Here is a 20,883-nt window from a genome sequence, read left to right on the forward strand (position 1 = left end):
ACATCTTAACATTAAAAACTCGACATCTGGTAAACATTGTCCATCCATTCTGACTGCGTTTGAGCACCAATCATTGATGTAAACACAGAGTCTGCCTCCTCTCCTCTTACCAAAGTCTTGTATTCTGTCAGTGTGCAACACAGTCCACCCATCAAGTGCAATAGCTTGATCCAGGATGTTGGGATGGAGCTAGGTCTCTGTGAAGATGGTCTCCAGGTCTCTGATTTCCCGTTGCTGAGTTAGTCTCTTATTTCCATTTTATTTTCCTGTGATCGGACATTAGCAAAGAAGTAGGCTGGGTAGAGGAATAGTCTTAGATCCAAGCTGGGTTAGCTTAGCTCTGATCTCTTCCCTTTCTTTCTGGGGCGATGGCACCACCTGCAGTGACGTTTGGTCCGGCTGGACTGGATGGGTGTTTGGGAGATGCCGTTAGCAGTAATTGTTTCAAGGTCTGCTGCATTTAATTCAATCCCTGCACTTCAACTCCAAAGTTGATGAGTGTATTTCTGCCATAAGAAATACATGCTTCAGTAATAAAGGCAAAAAAATAGCAAATTAAAACAAAAATGTAGTTCAATTTTAGGCTGCTGCATCTGCATGTGTTGCACCCACGAATCACACTGGACTCAGGATGAGCATACTTTTTTTAAAAAGAGGGATGGTTTTATTCTGCATGAATAAATGAAAACAAACTGTGATTTTGCTGGTCTTCAGTAGCTTTACTCTGGGTGTAACTGCCAACTGAAGAATGCAGATTTGCTCTCGTGCCTTTACTCAAATCAGTTATGCCTTAAATTGAATGGGGGGTATCTATATGGCATCTGTAAAGATACAAAATCAGTATCATATGCATAAAATAATGTCACACTTGAGTGGGCAGATACACATAAATACCCTATATGTCACACATGCACTGCTGTTGCCATGCAATAATAATGAGGAATTAATTGATAAAGCTGCTGCGATGAAAAAATGTTTCTTGGACAGAGGCTACTCTTTCTAAATCCTGCTCTGACCTTTTACAAGTGTCAAAAAAGATAAAAGTTACTCTGTCTCCTCTATCACCATGTACACCCCTCAGGCATATATCCCCAAGAAGACCATTTTAAAACACTGGCCTGTTTTGGATGTCGTATTTATCTAATAGGATATGATGTGTTAAAGTTTGTGACGCACTGTCCAATAACATGAAGTATACAATGGGTGTTCCACAAGGGTCAGTGTTAGGTCCCCTATTATTTAGCCTATATATTAGTGATCTCCCTCAACAGTGTCATGATATAGAACTGCAAATGTATGCAGATGACACTGTTGTGTACACACTAGGGATGTGCAAAGAGCCCAGTATTTGTATTTGTATCTGTATTTGTTGAGGCATTTGTATTTGTATTCGAATAAAAGTGGAGATTGTACCATACCAATTCAGTGGAATGTCCTACCTGATGATATGAAGAGCTACAGTTCCATCAGTACGTTTAAGACAAAATTAAAAGGTCTGGTAAAAGCTACTCAGCTCTGTAACCACTGACTCTACACTTTATCTCATGGTCTTCTCATGAATGCAAATAATCTTGCTTTTAATTTGACAAGCTTACATTATTAATTTCTAGTTAATATTGTGGGTGTATGTGATGTGCTATTGTGTGAAACTTTGTGTGTCCTGTGTGTTTTTTGCTTTGTACTGTTTGTTACTGTTCTATTCTATGTTTTAATTGTGACCTGCCGAAGGGACTGCAGACAAAAATTAGCTATAAGCTAACTCTGGTACAGTACATCAAATGGTAACATTTATGTTTAACACTGTACATGGTCCCAATAAATAAATAAGACATGGTACTGTAGAAAATCACAGTAATATTCATACTATTGCAGACACCATTATATTACTCTATTTAAAGGTAGCAGCTTTCCCTTTTGTAAAGAAAATCACTAGTTTGAAGAATATTTTGTAATATTTTCAAACAAAACTCTCAAATTCATGGTGCAGATGAAATAATTTAAACATACGTTTGAAATAATTATTTCTTTCATATGAATTCAAATACTTCAAGGTGGCCTTGTTTTCTTATGCTTCTGCAGACGATTACTTTCAGTTTTTAAATTTGTCTCAGTGTTTATCGGGTCATGACAGGCAGTGTCTGTGAGGTCGTGAGCTGATTAGTTGAGCCAAAGAAATGCGTCATGTGATCTCAAATTTGAACAGCATCACTGGGTCACCACTAGGCACCAATCTTCACTGCAGCTGGTTTAAGATTTAACAGCTTTTTGAATTACCACATTATCTTTATTTTTTTTTTTACCTTGAAGAATTTTCTTTTTAAGAGTGCTCGTGTTCTTGTCTGTTTTTGCCCACTTTATCCATAGATGGATAAAGTGGACTCTCTGACATCCTACAGCTTGATAACTTTACCAGCTAACATTTAACTGTAGAGTTGGATGCACAATATTATCGGCACGTCATCGATATCGGCCGATAAAAGCTCTAAAATGAAATATCGGCATTGGCAAATTCTGCTGATTATGAGAGGCCGATATGTCACCTTCTCCTCCGCCGCCTGACTGTGTCACCCTGACGGTCCCGATGCTTCCTCCGCAGGCTCCACTTCACTCAGTTGCCCATCAGACCAGCTGCTTCTTCACACTTTCCTCCCAGCTAACATTAGCCCCGGGGACTGCAGGGACAAGACGAGAGACAGGAGACAGGGACCGCAGACAGAGCAGATGGGACTACGGGTAACAGGAGACAGGGTTAAACCAGGAAAACAGGCAACAATGAGATAATGGCTTGAAGTGTAATGCAGAGGCTACGATCTGGCAGGCTTCAGTATAAGTAGAGATATTGATCATGGAATGGGTTGCAGCTGGTGGGGCTCCACTCTGACTTCAGCACACCTGTCTCCACTCACAATCATACAAACGGGGAGCGAGAGGGGAGAAAGCCACTGGGGAGGTGGCAACAGGTAGGGACACAGGACTGAGGCAGGAATCATGACATACTGTATATACGACATACAACTACTATACTGACATACTGCGTATACAGTCTATCTGTGACCTTCTCTGTATTTTTAGATTCATTGTGAGATGTTGGCTGTGTCCATTTCTTCAATATAAAGAAACATGGACCTGAATTTGTTAGTGCCTCCAAATCTAAAATGGTTTTTAGCTGCTGATGTTTTGAAACATACTCAATTATGAATGAAAGTATTACAATGTAGAAGAATAAAAATGAGGCAGACAGCTGTTCACTGCAGTTAAAAGCATGATTTTATTTCTAAATACGCTACAAGTCAAATGGCAAAACAGGAAAATCTTTCACCTTTTTTTTGTACATTTTTAACCCCTGAGCACCACAATCCAGCATTCCCATAATGCACTGGATTCATCCAAGATGAACAAAAGGGAAATAAAAGAAACATTTAAAGCTTCATACACAGCTAATAAAGCCATTAGTGTCTAAAAACTACCAGCATAGCATAGCTAAAATACAATGTAAACAACATGTTATTTGATTACATAAGTCAATTCTTTTTTTAAAATTTTACTTCTGCAGACATACCTGTTGCTTTCTCTTTGTTTGTCTGCTCTTCTGTTGGGTATACCCAAAAAACAAAGTGAGTGTGGTCACAGTTTGAAAAACTCTTTGGTGAGAAGAAGGCCAGTGATTCCATGCAGCTGCTTCACAGTCATCTTAAGTATTCAGTGATTAGCATCATTCAGCAGTACATACAGGACGGGGAAAAGACAGTTAGGAGGAATAGACTGTGCCAGTGCTGCGTTTACACAGAGAATCTGTTAAGTCAGAAGCATTTGGATCATGGAAGCAGAAAAATACACAGTTGCACTTCTGTTCTTGAATGAGCCCTGACAAGGACCATCATCATGATCGCATTGCTCAGATTCACAAAATTTGTTACGAGAAGAATGTTAAAAATACTAACTAAAGGCAATTTCATTAGAAACTTATATGGTGGGATAAAAATGAAACGAGGTATGTGTAAAGTAACAAAACAACCTGACTCAATCTGACCACAGAGGGTCTTCCATTAAAGTCAATACATACAATTATACATGTCAAAAGCAAAGATGGTGCAGGATTTCTTCCCCACTCACTGACTGAGTATTTGTTTGTATTGACTGTAATAGGAAACATCTTTCTCTGTATTTTCAACATTCTAAGCCTCTGAGTGACCGAAATTTCCTTGAACAACTGTAACTTCATCATTACAAATGTTTGTTGGGTGACAGAATCTGGTCTGATCTGAACTTTATGGTTAAGGTTTGGTAAAGTTTAGGCACAAACACAACTGGTTAAGGTTAGAGAACAATTGTGGTTATGGTCAAAAGAAACCAAAGTTGACAGCTGGCAGGAGACAATAAGTGAACAGTTTCACATGCTTTGCTTCGGAAAGACAAAAGTCATAATTTGTATGGCCACAAGAGGTCCTTTTCAGATCCTTGGGGATTCGACAAATGACCAGTGCAATTGTTTTTCTTCTGTAGAAAACTGAGAACACTTTACAATGAGAAAAACACACTGTGCCACAGTTTTTAAATTCATATTTATCAGACCTGTGCAATGTATCATCTTAATGTTAGTGAAAAACACAACATATAAGCCTGCTTATTGGAGGTTTCTGATTGAAATACCGCTTGGTATTGGTCTTGGTTGACTTCTCTCCTTCACAGTTGTTCATCTTTTTGTACTGATGACTTAACCGGGAGAGTTTCATGTCCATCCAATTCAAGTTCCAACAGTCAGTCATCTCACATTATCTTTTAGAAAATAAATGAGACTTTTACTTCCAGAAACCAAAATGGCTTAAATACCTTTGTCCATATCACAACTCTATTCATGATGGATAAACATGTCTGTATTCTTCTGGGATAGATAATAATTAAGTTATCTGAGGTCTGAGAAGACCTGAGCTTTGCCAGGACAATACAAACACTACCATAGCTGGAGCTGTCATGCCAGACTTCCCAGATGATAGAGGTCTGTCTAGCCCAGCTGCTTGAAAAAAACAAAAATTCAAGTCCATTCGTATTGAGCTGATTCTATGGTTTCAGTACTCAAGGATGCGACGCCAAGTCTGTGTATAAGGAAGTGACCTTTTCCTGGGCCTTTGCTCTAACTACCTGCAAAATTGTGTGATTGCTAAAGAACACATTTCAAGTAAACATGAGAATTATAAACCACAACCACCTTCAACAGCTTAACTGACAGCTGAGAATTCAGCTCATCGCAGTGGCTGAGGATTGTCCTCTGCTGCATGATTGTGTTTGTACAATTTCAACATCACCATCTATACACACAGTCACACAGTGTATTATTAGCTTCATCACCAGTAATCAGCCGGGAGCGTTACACTGTCATCATGAAACTGAACTAGGTATGTATGAAAAATACTGCACAGAGAAGGAGACAGCAACTCTCAAGAAAGCACACGACAAGACTGTTCTGAGAGCTTTAAGAGTGGTGAATCTGAAGACACATCATGTGTAATTAAAATCAAAAGGCTTCATCCTCTGGGGAGCATGAATAAGCTCAGTATATTCAACGGTAATATCTTTATCTACTTTTGTGCAAGCTGAAATTTTTGGCCTGATGGTGATGTTAGAGGAAAGGTCAGGGAATCATCGCAATCTATCAGAACCACCCTCAAGGAACCATGAATATCCATAGCATATTTGATGGAAATTGGGGCAGTAGTTGTGTTCTTGTTCTGGAAATAAGCGTTGACCAGAAAGGTTGACAGATCCCCTAGGGTGGAATACTGAGAATTGCAATCTTGATATTTCCCAGGAAGTCTCCCCAAAATCAAATCCCTGTTACCGGGAAAAATACCTGCAGATTTTGAACAATGTATGCTTAAATGTCTTCAGCTGTGTGTTTCAGACACCTTCTCCAAACTTCATTATCACTGCCACGCAACTGCTAAACACTGAAGTGCAACCTTGAATTACTGTTATTACAATATGACTGGATCCAATTTTCTGCTGCAGCGGGGTCTTTTAAGCCTGCCTGATCTATTCAGAACAGTATGTATGACAGAATAATCTCAGCTCACTTACTTTCATTTACTGTTTTTGAGATTTTAACTGCATCTCACAGTGTTGTTCTACTAAAAATATGACCTCATAAGCTAATGTATATGAAATCAGAAACATAAGAATATTCCAGAAAACATCTGCAGTTCTATGCATTAATCAAACTGTATTAATAGCAAGAAATCATGTATTCCTGGGAAAAGAGTCATATTCCTGGGAAGCAATGATTTTAAAATTACAGAAAACCCTTCAACCCTATGACCGACTGACATTGCCATCATTGGGTCCTACAAATAACAAATGGATGACAAACTGGATGACAAATATGAAATTTGTGGTTGGCATCCATTGGTGCAAGGTGCTGTCTTTCTCTATATTTTTTCATGCAGATTTCAACAGTTTTGACAAGCGTCCTACTGTGTCTCACTAAAGACTGTTTTGTTGCGCCGGCACAACACCCAATGTAAAAAACACTTTGAACATGTTGCTTGATTCTCTAATATAATCCATCTCTTTTTCTTTGACTGAAAAGCATTTTGTGTTCACATAAATACATGAATATGAAACAGCATGGATACACTGGCAATTAAGATTGTGGACATGCTTGTTGGCACAGTCTATAACAAATGAGGTAGATGTGTATCAATAAAATATTCCCTTCTTTGGTATAATCATACAAAATATGAAAAAAAAAATCCAGTGATCTGTTGAAGAAAAACATTGATTTTCAAGTGGCTGTACAATAAAAATAAATGATGAGGTATATCTTGTATTCATACTTTACTATGATTATATACAGGTAGATTGGTGAGGTATCTGCATTCAAGAAGACTCTTAAAAAGGGTTTGCAAACAAAGTGGTGGAACTGAATGCAACGTTTGCAGGACTGAATATAAAACAATAAATAAAATCTGCAATTAAAAGCTTTAACTGCCTCAATAAAAAACCATATATCTTCAAACTGGTTCCCATTACCCTTCACAATAAAGAAAATATTTTATATTTTTATGAATGCAGAGAAAGAAAGAAAGAAAGAGAGAGAAAGAAAATGAAAGAAATGAAAGGAGAAGTTCTCTGATGTTGGACACAAGTGCATTACTTAAAAAAAAGAAACCTGGATTCTATTCACAATATAAAACCATTGTGTGACTGATGACTCTTTCCTACAGGCTACCAGTCTTTGTATTTCCTGCTGTCACCTCTATTTCTGTTCACCCACTGCCTGAAATGCTCTACCCTTTCCTGTTACCATCATTTCTCTAAGAATTCCGTGCCACACGAGGACTCTCTTGATTGTTTTCTTTCCAAGGCTCTGTCATTTCCCCATCAATATCACATCAGCTTTGTGCTTCTGTCTTATCATATTAACCAACATCGCTGCTAGTGTCTAGTCACTAGTGGTCCTGGTTTTAGTCAATGTGCGTTGTGGAAGATTTCTTCAAAGAGCAATGCAATCTTGTGTGCTGCAGCTCTACCACATTCAGCTTAAGCAGAGATTTTGTAAGTATTTCTTACCACAACCACAACAGTGAAGCAATGATGTTGGTTGCAATATTTACCCTAATGAAAGAGGAAAGCACTGGACCGGAACAATGCTTGTACAGAACAGGATGATCTGTGATCTTTCCTAACAAGCTTTTTTTCAAAATAATTATGTATTCATATTTTGTGATCTTCACTCAACAAATAATTCATTTTATGATCACAACAATGTGTTCTCGTAATCTCATGTCAAAATCACATGAGACTTATTTTGAAGAAAACCTAGAAAACCTAGAAAAAAGAATAAATTAATGTCCTCAGCTGCCTTCCATAAGGGCTTCCAAGTGATGTCATACTCCCTCTAATGGCCATTATGCAGGAGCTATGAACAGCTCTTTTGTTTTTGTTTTTTGTTTTTTTTACATGAACACCATGGCTGTCTTAACATAACATTGATCATTTTTGGGCAGTTTGTAACCAGGAACAGATTATTTCATCAGTAATACATGTGAAGAATGCTCTGTTTGGCTAATATTAGCCTGTCATAAAGTTGTTTATGCTACATCTAACTGGCTAACATATGAAAAGCTAATAACCGTGTCCCAAATTCATATTATATACTCATCCTAACTGTGTGAAGTGCAGTTTTTAATACGCAGCATAACAGAAGAGGCAATGAGCCTTGCTGCCAGTTTGTCCCAGTGGCCAACCTCTGTACTACATTAAAAAAGAAGCATTTTCCCTGCAGACAAAATAAAAGAGATGTCTGGGAAACTGTTGAAAGGCCTAAATTGCCAAACAATGCCAATTACTACCTTGTATTTTCTTAAAAATCAAACCATGAAATTGTAATACCTGTAAAACTCCCAGAGACCAGAAAAACATTTTTTTGCGTGTGACATCATCTGAATGTAAAGTTGATAGAACAGGTCAGGGGCCAGCAAGAGACACTAATACACATGTGCATTGGAGCGCACCACACGAAAGCAAACCAGGAAGAGAGAAAATGTCATTGGCATATATGCAGTATGAGCAGTTTTCATTCAGATGGTGTCTGGTATCCAGTTCTCATAATATGTACATCCATGGCTGGAGAGATGTGGAAACATGTCAGTTGGTGGTAAGTAATAAATCTTTGATGAAGTGTTCTAACTTGAAATCTCACATGGTGTTCTAGGCTCACAATTGACGTCATTTTACTAATTTTCTTCAATTTCTTCTTCCAATGTTCATATTTAGTCTGTGTTTAGTGTGTGGAGCTGGCAACTACCCATAAGGGCCCTGTGTCAAAATGTAGGTTCAATACATTTCATATTTGACTTGATATCCTTACATGGTGCAGATCCTTGAATAGTCAAATCATCAGAAAGTAACTGACACACAGCAGACCTGGGGTAGGGTTAACTAATGGGCTGGTGGGGGGGGGGGGGGGGGGGGCAAGAGCTCATTTTTGCCTCTGGCCTTTAACAGGTTAATCAGATCCTGGTAACATATATATAGTATTAGTATACAATATGGATTGGGACACTGTGTTTGCTACTAGTGGATAGCGCTGTGTGTTAACTTAAACCAGACGTCCTTGGTTCAGTTGGCCTGCTGACTAGTTATCAGGCTAACAAAACAAAAAGCAGCTGCTTGTCTTCTGTGGACTGAGCTGACTGTGTTTAAGAGAACACAATTTACTGTCACTAAACCATACTACAAAAATCCACATTAAACACTTCACTTTCACTTCTAATGTCACTGCGTGGATCCACAGATACATCACTGTCTAGCCATGTTGCTGCCTATATGTTGACACATTATCAACTAACTGTCCAGTGGAACGTCTGATATGGTGGAGAGATACTGTCACAAGTCTCTGATGAGAACAAACTGTTATGCAGTCTAGACAGTGATTTCCTCCTCAGATGTGCTTTGTCTGTTTGTATTCTTGCTATATTCTTCAGGTTTGATCATTGGTGCTAAAGTTCACTGTAAATGCTGAATGTGTTGAACAAGCATAGATCTGTTTTCTTCTTTGGTATTAGTTATAAGTAGTGAGTTTCTGAGGTCTGTTATAAAGCCTACAAACAGATCAACTGTGATACCTTGCAGAAGGTTAGCTGTTCAGCCACCTTATTTTTTCTGGTGCACAAGTGGGAATCTTCATTTGGCTTCGTCCATGTTGCACCTCAAGTTGAGTAGCGATCATGCTTTTGAGCTGTTCCACACTGAACAGGTGTCTCTGAGGACATGAGAGACAATGATAACACACAAAGGTCGAATGTCCTCGAAACACACTGCTAATTAGGAGCAGGAGGAGCAGGGGTAATGGGGCAGGAGCAGATCTCTTCCCAAAGTATTTAATCTGTGAATACAAGTTTGTTGCTTTTCAACTTGATGTTAGCTGACCTACAAGAATTCTGATGAAGAGAAAGCCTCCTTCAAAAACAACTGGAGTGTATTGATGATCGTGTGTCCGACTCCTCCCTGATGGGGTGGGAGGAGGAGAAGGAGGTGAGGATGGACTAGAAACTCACGGGGAGGAATTTCTGTGTCCGTGCAGTGAGGAGGAGGAGGATGAAGAAGAGGAGCAGGATGGTTGGAGCTGTGTGGGACTGGTCTTTCCCTGAGTCTGACAGTTGCTGTGTTTCCCACGGTGTCCCGTCATCCCTGCTATGGCCGACTGCCGAGCAAACAGGACACCTGAGGAGCAAACATCAAGTCAAACTCAGCCTTAAACTCCATGCTGTCCTGGCATCACTTCTTAAAGGACCATGCCAGTGTTTTTATGTGTTTTAGTCTGTGTACTACAAATGACATCACTTTTTCATACCTTCTAGGCAGTCATTGGTTTAGGTTCATTTTAATTTCGTATGAAAACCTACTTATGAACAGATTTGAGTTTGATTGTTGTCAAACAATGTCTGCTGCACGTTTTTCAAAAATATTTGTAATTAAAGGGCAACTTAACACCGATTTATTTTGAACCTACCACACTTGATGTGTCCGTCTCCGTTTTAATCAATACATCTGTCGACACCGGCAGCTTGCGTTTCACTTATTCGTAATTGACGGTCCACAATCTCTTTAATTATCTTCAGATTGGATTTTCTAAATTAGTTACATATGTAACTATAGTTCTATGTATGAGCTATTGTTCTGTGGCAGTATGTAACATCTGGATTTTTACCATCTGTGGCAGTCAGGTGGGATGAAATAGAACTCTCCACACCGCCGACAGTTGATTTCTGTTTTATATGTCATGATTAGTGAACGTTATGTTCCCTTGTACTTTGGCGGTGTAGAAGGCAACGTAACTGATTTTTCACAGATTTTTGTTTTTCAGTCTAGAGGACAGAATTTCCGGATTTGCTCTGGAAAAAGGCAAAGAACTGACCGGGACCAGAATCAGTTGATAGTATATACAGTGGATTTAAAGTTAAGTTGCTCTTTAAAGTCACTATGTGCAGGATTTGAAAAGTTCTAACTGATTCCCCCCCAGCACTGGTATCAAAAAATACCCCTTCCCCTTCACCCCATGGGTCTGACTCAGGGACACTGAGATGAATAAGCTTTAAGTAAAAACACAATACCGCACCCCTTGTCTTATTTCTTATTTTTCTACAAACAGAAATGCATGCTGTCAGAATAATTTGAAAGATGCTAGAATTCTCAGCATGTGACAAAATGTAATAATATCAAAACTAATACTATAACTACAGCTTAAAGAAAATCCGTCCTCTCCTCTGCAGGTATGTTCAGCAGGTTAGTATAAAGTATAAGACATTATTACAATATATTTTAAAACTATATGCCACTATGTGCCACAGATTCTCTTTCAGTATTATAGATCTACTTCTCATATACTATGAGATGTATTTCATGTCTGTCTGTCCTGGTACAGACTGTAAATCCCTCTGAGACGAATTTGTGATTTGGGCTTTATAAATAAATTTGACTTCACTTGACATGACTGTGTTGGCCATCGAGTTTTACAGTTACAGTTTACTTAACTATACATAGCTATCTATTTAGCTTTTTCAAAGCTGCTACTAAAGACATAATCAACAATAAATATGATCTTAAAAAATGTGAAATGTAAAATTACAACCTATTAATTCCATTAAAAACTTATATTGATATTTGTACCATTGTATTTAACCCTGTATTATATAAATAATAGACAGTCAACAGTCCTGAGTTATATTTCAGCATACTTATCTGCAGAACTCAAAATAAAGACAGATTAAAGTGAGTTTCAGTCGGTGGCAGGATGAGCTAGATCAAATCAACACTCTACTGCTGAACACTGGCTCTCAGAGTGGGAGCTCAGATATGAAGTTGACGGCCACCAGACTTATACCCTGACATGAATTGCCTATGTTAAAGTAGAAAGGCAGTAATTACCTCAAGACACAAGCTACCTCCATTTACACACACACACACACACACACACACACACGCACACTAGGCAGGCACATAAGACAATAAGCCCCATCGACCTCGAATCCACAAGCCCAATTTTGAGATATTTAACTTTTTTAACTCTATTGGACTGCCACTTCATTACGATGGATTTTATAGCAAAGACATCAAATTGCGTAGAGGACTAAGCACCAGGGTGCTGCTATAACTTATTGAATTTCCTGCCTGCAATTACATCAGCAAACGGCCCCTCTATTTACCTGTGTAGACAACTCCATTTATTTCTATTGACATGTTGATGCTGCTAATGCCGTTGGTAGACAGGTTCAATGCGGTCTCTTGTCTATCATCTGTCAAGAGAGGAGGCAGAGAACGAGAGAGAGAAAAACTCAATATGAGCATTTAGAAAGGGAACAGAAGAAGCAAGTAGAGCGCCCCGGTGGAGTATTGGTGATAATTCAGAGAGTGACAGGATAAGGAGAGCTTTATTAAAGAGTTCTGGGGAGAAAGAACTGTCAAAAGATGTTACAGCCATTTGTTCATGTCAGTTATAGATGAACCCTATCACAGCACACACGCAGCTGGAAAACTTGCTTGAATAAATGTGACTGGTTCTGAAATAATGGAAATGTCTTAAGAAAACAGACTAACACTGCACACACAGTGATCTCAGGGAGCTGCTGTGATATCAAACCATCTGTAAACAAAATTTTATCCATCTAAGTGCATCTGGGTAGAGACAAATAATAGTGTTTGGATGTAATCTTTAAATGACAGTGTTTATATGTGAGGGCCAGAGCCAGACAACCAGCGTGGGACCTGAGAAAGATTCTCACTCATTTTTCCATCACGTATCAAGTGCAAAGCCCACTATTATGACTAATATGAGAGAGGCAGTGATGCAGACAGAAATGATATCACACTTGAGCAGATAGGCCCCTTATTCTTCCTTTAGCCTCTATCATTAAGTCATATGTGACTTATGGTTTGTCATGAGCTATGCTGGCTGAAGCCAAAGCTGGGCCAGATGAGCATTTTTACTCATGACAAGCCGGCTTCTGCCTGTGGTGAAGAACTATTTCTTCATAACATCTGTGGAACTGAGCTCAAATCATACATGTTACATGATGAACTATGTGCACATTAATGGTTCAGGCGTTTCTCAGTGGGATCTCAGACAGCCTCACTGGAAGGGCCATTAGCTGCTGTTGACACATCACCCATTGGTAGACACATTGGCCCTGTTTACACCTGGCATTAACATGTGTCTCGGGTGATCCGACCACAAGTGGACAGCCCTAAGTACAGGTGTGAACGCACCCAAGACGCATTGAGGAGACACTGAGATCTGATAACTTTCAGACCACATTTGGAGCACATGTGGCCACATTCATTTAGCAGAGTAAACGCAACGCATCCTGGGCCACACTGAAGGACCACCTACTCAACTGACGTCCTCTATTTTCCTGCAGCTTAGGCACAGGAGTCGCATTGCTGCCTCCTGGTCCAAAGCTGTGTTCAACTTGTTTGATAACAGGATAAAGAAATGAATTATTTTGTTTTTTGTTTTTCATGTGAATTAAAAAAAAAAAAAAGTAATCCACTTCCCATTTTTTCCTGTTTTTCTTGTTCTCGTAACTGGTTTTCCTCATCAAATCAACTAGAAGAGAAATTAAATCAAAACCAGGAAATAACTTGTTTTTTGCTTGCCTGTCTAAAAAAAATATTTCAGAAGCTAAACATTGCTGGATAGTTTCCTTCTGTCCTGTCAAGTTGATAACTACAGGTTTTAGTTTTGCTGCGCTGCTCGACATAAAATGAGCTCAGGATTTATCAGGAGGACGGCTGCTTTACTCCAAACAGTATGAACCTGGACTGTGTGTGTAACAGCTGACTTATTGGATGTGTAGAAGAACACAGAACATTAATTAACATTAGATCCTGACCAATCCTGTTGGCATGTCTGGAGATTTAAATAATCAATGAAATTATGCTGCTGTGCCTCATGTGTAAATGCGCATATAACTCTATATTTGCATATATATATATATGTACACACACACATATATATATATATATATATATATATATATATATATATATAGACAAGGCGCTAGAGTAAATTGATAGGATGGGCATTGTATATTTGTTTATCCTGTTATCAAACAAGTTGAACACAGCTTTGGACAGAAGATACACAGACCCCTGCTCCTCCTCCCGCTCAGACCCACTCGCTGGTTCAAAACAAATGAGTTTGGGCTTTGCAAATGGAAATAATTTATTTGCATATAGAGCGAGGAAGTGAGATCCGATCAGAAGTGGTCACTCAAGACGCATGTGGAGGCGTATGTTAATGCCAGGTGTGAATAGACGTAAACGACTTTTTAACAAACATTACTCAAACAGGAAGAAATAGTGCAATTGCTGGGGTCTATTTTCAGCAGTGGAATAATATACATTTGGTGCCGTAGTGAGTATTTCTGGCAGCAGGGCAGTGTGTGTGGAACCCAAAATAAACGACATTGTGTGTGCTGATGGTAATGAAGGAACATCTCCCCCATTGCAACAGTGTGGCTCACTGATGTGTTTTTAAAAGAAGGAGGGGACTCCAGAGAACACAGTGAGAACATCTCAGAACAACTCAGATCAGTCTTATCAAAGCCCCTTGAATTACCTTACCTCTGTTGTTGAGTTTGATGTTGAGGGGCAGCTGAGTGGCCATTGCCAGCAGGTTCTGCTGCAGCGCTTGTTGCATGAGCCTCTGCTGCTCCTCTGCCACCATCATCATCTTCTTCTCTGGTGGTTCACCACTTTCCAGCTTCTCTCTGAGCTGCTCCAGAGCTGCCACCTGGACGGCAGCTGCAGCCTGTGCTGCAGCCTGAGCCGCTGCTGCCTGAGCCGCTGCTGCCTGGGCAGCCACGGCTGCAGCATGATGGCCACTGGGAGACATGGGGAGGGCCATCCGACTGGGCAGGCAGCTGGCCATCATTGGCTCCTCTGGAGAGAAAAAGACTATTTAGGTGACACATGTCTCTGAACACGTCTGCATGCTTATACATGTCTAAAATACACTGTATATGAAAACTCCTGTCACTTCCATAAATAAGCCTGGTAGTGTGGATAATGGTGTATAAATGCTGAAAAGTTTGTCTTTTTCATTAGCTCATATTGCTCTCATTGTTTTACAGCAGCACTAATATACTATACGATATATTTACTGTAAATATTTAAATTCTCCATCTCTTTTATACTGCTATTCCAGCTCTTTTACATCCTCAATCACTTTACATTTTTTCATCATATTTATATATTTTGTGTGAATATTCTATCTTTAGCTGTGAGTCTTTTCTAAGCATTTTATTAAACTAGATTACTTAAATGAAACAATGTTATATTTATCTTATGAGGCAGACAATGTTAGCTGCTATCTGGGTCGTATTTATCAAACTTCTGAAGACTATTGCAGTGCCTGTTCCAAACATGCTTGGCCTCCAGTGTTGCTGCTTCAACGCATAGAAACATTAATACAGTTGATGTGATGATGTGAGGTGTGGAAGAGCACCAACAACATGAAAGAAACTAACATTCTATTATACACAGATGTTAAGTACTGTAATAGTGAATCTTTTCTCATTTCAAGTATAATGAGAGCTGCATTTAAATATAAAATGCATAACAGAGAGCTTTTGAAAATATATCCATCCTAAAATAAATCAGATCGATCATATTGGGCTCTTAGATCGTTTATTTTCTGTGGCTTCAGTTCAGATCATTTGAGTGGATATATTTGCTCAAAAGTTTTGTGCTTACATGAGACATATTGGTTTTGAACTGCCTGTGGGAAGTAACCCAAGAGTCTGTCCATTCTTCATTAAAAGTTTTTGCATTTTTTAGAGCACACCATGTGAAAAAACTTGAGCGAGCTGAGCTATTACTAAAAGGTGACGTGAAAACAGATTGGTCAGCCATTTCTCTGAGAATAAAGTCAGAATTTGAGTTAAATCTCAGACTTCTGACTTTAAACTCAGAACTCTAATAAATTTTTCACATGGCCCTTATTCTCTCTCTCTCTCTTCCTCTCTCTCTCTCTCAGTTGCTGGTAGTATGGTTTGGTGTGTGTTTGGTGGCTGTTCTGATGGGGATTGCATCCTCTGAGACACCATCCCTGTCTCTGAGGCATGGAATGAGGGTGGTGCCGCAGCCCAGTACCACAGTGGAGCAGGTGCTGTCGGCGGTAGGAGAACAAGTGGGGCACAGAAACATCTCATGTGCCTCAAGCATGAATAAAGCGGTGGTTGTATTTTTGAAGGAGCAGGAGTTTGGCAATCAGTGCGTAGAGAGTGGCTTGTACTTAAATGATGAGTTTATCCAAGTGCCTTCAATCTGGGTCACCATGTCTGGGGTCCCTCCGTTTATTTCCAATGAGGCGCGGGAGCAAGAATTGAAGCGCTTCGGGAGGTTTGCGAGCAGATTCTGGACGGTGACTCTGGGTTGTAAGGACGCCAGGCTGAAGCATGTTAAATCTCTACGGAGACAAGTGTTTGTGTTTTTGGACTCTCCAACTCAAACATTGGATGTCTCTTCCGTGTTAGGCATGAGGAGGGGTTCTACATGGTGTATGCTAGTTCTGGGAACATTAAGTGTTTTGAGTGTGGAGATGTGGGTCACAAGCGGGTTGCTTGTCTGTGACCGACAGCGGGGAGAGGAACAGTAGACAGCTAACGCCACCTGAGGTTGCTCCTCCTGTGCGGAGTGAGGCTGGTGGGTTTGTGTCTGGGGCCACCGATACTGGCAGCTCCGTGGCTGGGGATGTTGGTGTTGGTGGCTCTGTATCTGGAGCTGATGGTGTTGGCAGCTCCGGGTCTAAAGATAATTCAGCAGGGGAGGTGGAGGCTGAGCCTGTGGTCAGGACAGGGCAGAGGGAGGATGACATGGGGAGGTCAGAGCAGGATGCGGAGTGTTCTGCTGTACAGAAGGCTGAGTTGCTGCAGGTCAGACTGTACAGTGAGCCGGACGAGCAGGTAATGAAGCCTGCTGGTTGCCATGTGACTGACATGGAGTGTGAATCTGAATCTGATAGTGGTTCTGTAGTGGACAGCGTCTCTCAGAATGTAGACTTGTATTCATTAGAGGAGATAAATGGCTCTCTGGATGACACATTTTGTAAAAAAGTTAATGTCAAAGATTACTTTCCTGATGTTGACAAATTCATTCAGTCAGTTACTACACTTCACTTCAGAGAGTTGTTGGGTTAGATGGTTACTGGATGGAAAGAAATGTTAACGTCTCAAGAAACATGTCACTGGTCTAAGGAAAGATGTAAAAGTGACTAAAGCTAAAATGGTAAAGAAAATGAAACTCTCAAAATAAAGGTACCATGATCATACAACACTGGATGTTTCAGCTCTGCTGTTTTTTTCTGTCTGGTTTCTTACTGGTCTGTCTCTCTTCTCCTTATATGCAGGCCTCATGAAATATGAAAGGGGGCAGAGAGGTAGAAAAAAGAGCCTTAATAAGAGAAATAATCAAGCAAAAAAGACTAGATATAGTTTTTCAACAGGAAAAACAGTGATAGCATAAATGAAGTAGAAGTTTTATTTTCCTGTACTTCAAATGTGAACATTATATCCAGCACAGAGATGGTGAAGGGCAGAGTCCTTATGGTGAAAGCTGAAATACAGGAGTTTATCTTTAGTTTTATTAATGTTTATGCACCAAACCAAGGCTCTGAGTGTGAAAGGATTTTTAAAATATAAAAAGAAAATTAAGTAGCATTGATCCAACATAGTGTATTGTACCAGCTGGAGACTGGAATTGTTGTACTGATTTTACTTTTGATAGGACATGGGAGGAGCCACAGCTTCAGTCATCCTCTGTCTGATGTCTTAAAGAAAACTGATTTGGTTGATGTGTGGAGGATGAAACACCCTTCAGTCAGACAGTGCACTTGGGTCAAAATATCAGATGGTAGAGTTAGTGCAGCTAGATTAGACAGATTTTATGTATCTGGTTCCTTTACTGTTAGAGTTGTCAGATCCTCTCCATTGCTTTTACGGACCATCATTTAGTTTTAATGGAGCTGATTCTATCCTTCACTTGAAAACCAAAATCTTTTTGGCATTTTAACATTAAACCATTACATGATCTTAACTTTTGTGAAAATTTCAAATTGTTTTGGGCTTACTGGAGATCTAGGAAAGATAATTTTCTTTCCTTTACTCGGTGGGAGGTAGGAAAGGCTCAAATTAGGGTTTTTTGTCAACAATGTATCCAATTTCACAGTTAACATCAAGAGAACTGTGCAGGAGTTAGAGAAAGAGATAAGAGACCTGGAAAACACCTTTGTCTCACAACTGGTCAGCAGAACTATGGCTTGCAGGAAGAATTCCTTCCTTCAAGAGAGAGCCAAAGGAGCATTAGCCCAAGCATGCTTCACCAGACTAGAGGACATGGATGCACCAACCACTTTCTTCTTCAAATTTAGATAAGTCATTTGTTCAGAGGAAACAAATGATGTGTCTTCCTCTCCCTGATAGAAAGGTGACCACAGATCCAGCTGAGATGAAGAAGCATGCAGTGGACTTCTACACAGACTTGTTCAAGGCAGACAGCCTTGTGCATGCTGCTGCGGAGCTTCTGCAGGGGCTTCCTCAGCTGAGTTCAGAGGATCAGGACACCTTAAGTTTACCATCAGATTTTTTTAAACACTCCTGGAGTGTTTTGCGGCAGGACCTTCTGGAAATTTTTTAAGGGTGTTTTAAAAAAGAGATACTTCCAGCTTCCTGTAGGCATGCAGTTCTCTCTCTGCTATCTAAGAAGGGAGATTTAGTCCTTTTAAAAAACTGGAGACCAGTAGCTCTTTTATGCACAGACCTTAAAAGTTTTATCAAACAGATTGAAAATTGTTGATTGGTGCAGATCAGTCTTACTGTGTTCCAGACAGGTCTATGTTTGATTTCTAATGAGGGATGTGTTTAATATATAATATTAATGTTGGTATTATAGCCATTGACCAAGAGAGGGCTTTTGATCGTGTAGATCATGCTTTTCTTTTTTCTACTTTGCAGGCATTTGGTGTTGGGGAGGGGTTCCTGTCCTGGGTAAAGTTGTTATATAGTGGTGCTTTTTGTGTAGCGAAGGTGGGGGGAGGGCTGAGCTGTCCTGTGCCAGTTCGTACAGGGATCAGACAGGGCTGCCCCATCCCAGGCCAGCTTCACAGCATCGCCATTGAGCCTCTTCTGTGCAGGTTGAGGAGTAGACTCAGAGCCCTCCTGTTGTTGTATCAGCATATGCTGATGATGTTAATGTGTTTATCCAGGATCAGGCAGATGTCCAAGAATTAAAAAAAGCCTGGCCTTATATGAGAAAGCTTCTTCAGCCAGGGTTAATTGGGGTTAACGACTGGTCTTCCTGGGAACCTTAGGTGGGGAAATAGGGGTATATGTAGGAAGTGAGGACTTTCAAAGGTAGAACTGGGAGGGAGTGCTGGGAAAGGTAGAAGCCAAGTTGTCTAAATGGAAATGGTTGCTAACCCAGCTGTCCCACAGGGGAAGAGCTCTGATAGTCAATAACCTGGTCACCTCATCTCTATGGCACAAACTTATTGTTTTAGTGCCACTGCCAGGCCTTGTGAAAGGGGTACAGCAGCTCCTGGTGAACTTCTTCTGGTCGGGTCAGCACTTGCTGAGAGCATCGGTTCTGTATCTCCCTGTGGCAGAGGGAGGACAAGGACTTAAAGACATTCTGTCCAGAACCGCAGCCTTCAGACTACAGATGGCACAGAGGGGGCCATCTCACAAGAGCATCAATGGAAACGCTTGGAGGCATCACTAACATCAGGTCCTCCAGAGTGCTGAGGAGGATTGTGGAGAAAGTCTGGCAGTCCCTGTCTGTGCCACTGAGAGTGTTTGCTATAAATTGTTCTCTAGCTGACCTGTGGAGGAGTGATGAGAGGAGAGTGGACTGCTTCTTTCCCCGAAAACACCAGTGCTCTGTAGCTTCAGCTCTTGTGGGAAGAAGCAGCTTTATTGCAGCTGAGTGAAGGTGCTGAACATTCACTCTCTGGTTGAAGTCAGGGAGTCAAGGTGGAATGAGGTTTTGGCTTCAGACTGTACCCCTAAAGTCAGGTGGAGGTTCCTGTATAAGCCTCCTGTTGAGAAATGGATGGCTGACTCCAGTGGAGGATTATACATGGAGCAATAGCCACAAACAGGCACAGAGCTCACCTTGATCCAAGCACTGGGGAGGGATGTCCTTTCTGTGTACAAAGGGAAACTTTAGAACATTTATTGGTCCTTTGTCCCCGATTAGTGGGCTTATTTAGCATACTGCAGGAATGGGTGGAAACTTTCAGGGAGAAATTTTCTGTCCCTTTGTTTGTTTTTTGGCCTAAATACACAGTAAGAAAAACATTTACTTTGTTCTGATAAATTTTTTGTTTGCAACTGCTAAATTAGCAATCTGAAGGACCAGGAAGAATCAGATGTTAGGGCAGGGCTGGACTGATGTGGTGCAGAGTCTGAAGGGTTTGGCTGTAGCTCATCTAAGAGTGGAGCACACTTTCTACACCCTGATTGGTAATCTGAACTCTTTCAGGGGTCTGTGGGGGATCAGACAAGTTTTATGTTCACTTGAGGAAAATGGTTCAGTGGTCCTTAATTTTTAACTTATTATCGCTTGAATGTGTGTGTGTGTGTGTGCGTGTGTGTGTGTGTGTGTGTGTGTGTGTGAGAGAGAGAGAGAGAGAGAGAGAGAGAGAGAGAGAGAGAGTGTGTGACAGGGAGGGATTTTTGTGTAAAGGATTTGATGGACCTGTAGTAATTTATTTCTTTTAGCTCACCAGTTTACATTCAAGAAGGTGATGATAGATATGGAATACTGAAAACAAGATGAATGTCAGCTTTATTCTTGTCATTTTCACCACTGAGATTTACAACAAAA

The 20,883-nt window shown here is 40.3% G+C and overlaps 1 protein-coding gene across 1 annotated transcript in view; it reads right to left on the minus strand.

Annotated features, from left to right (window-relative positions):
- Positions 1–8,992: 8,992 nt before the first annotated feature.
- The window catches only part of arid3c (AT rich interactive domain 3C (BRIGHT-like)), a 138,933-nt gene continuing 127,042 nt past the window's right edge, over positions 8,993–20,883 (minus strand). The window contains exons 6-9 of the mRNA XM_042421997.1: positions 14,623–14,940; positions 12,204–12,293; positions 10,056–10,221; positions 8,993–9,760 (exon numbers count right to left, since the gene is read on the minus strand). Coding sequence (XP_042277931.1) covers positions 9,724–9,760; positions 10,056–10,221; positions 12,204–12,293; positions 14,623–14,940 — 611 coding nt within the window. The 3' untranslated portion in view covers positions 8,993–9,723. The remainder of the gene's footprint in view (positions 9,761–10,055; positions 10,222–12,203; positions 12,294–14,622; positions 14,941–20,883) is intronic.

This window comes from Thunnus maccoyii, chromosome 9 (assembly GCF_910596095.1).
Source record: "Thunnus maccoyii chromosome 9, fThuMac1.1, whole genome shotgun sequence".
NCBI lineage: Eukaryota > Metazoa > Chordata > Actinopteri > Scombriformes > Scombridae > Thunnus > Thunnus maccoyii.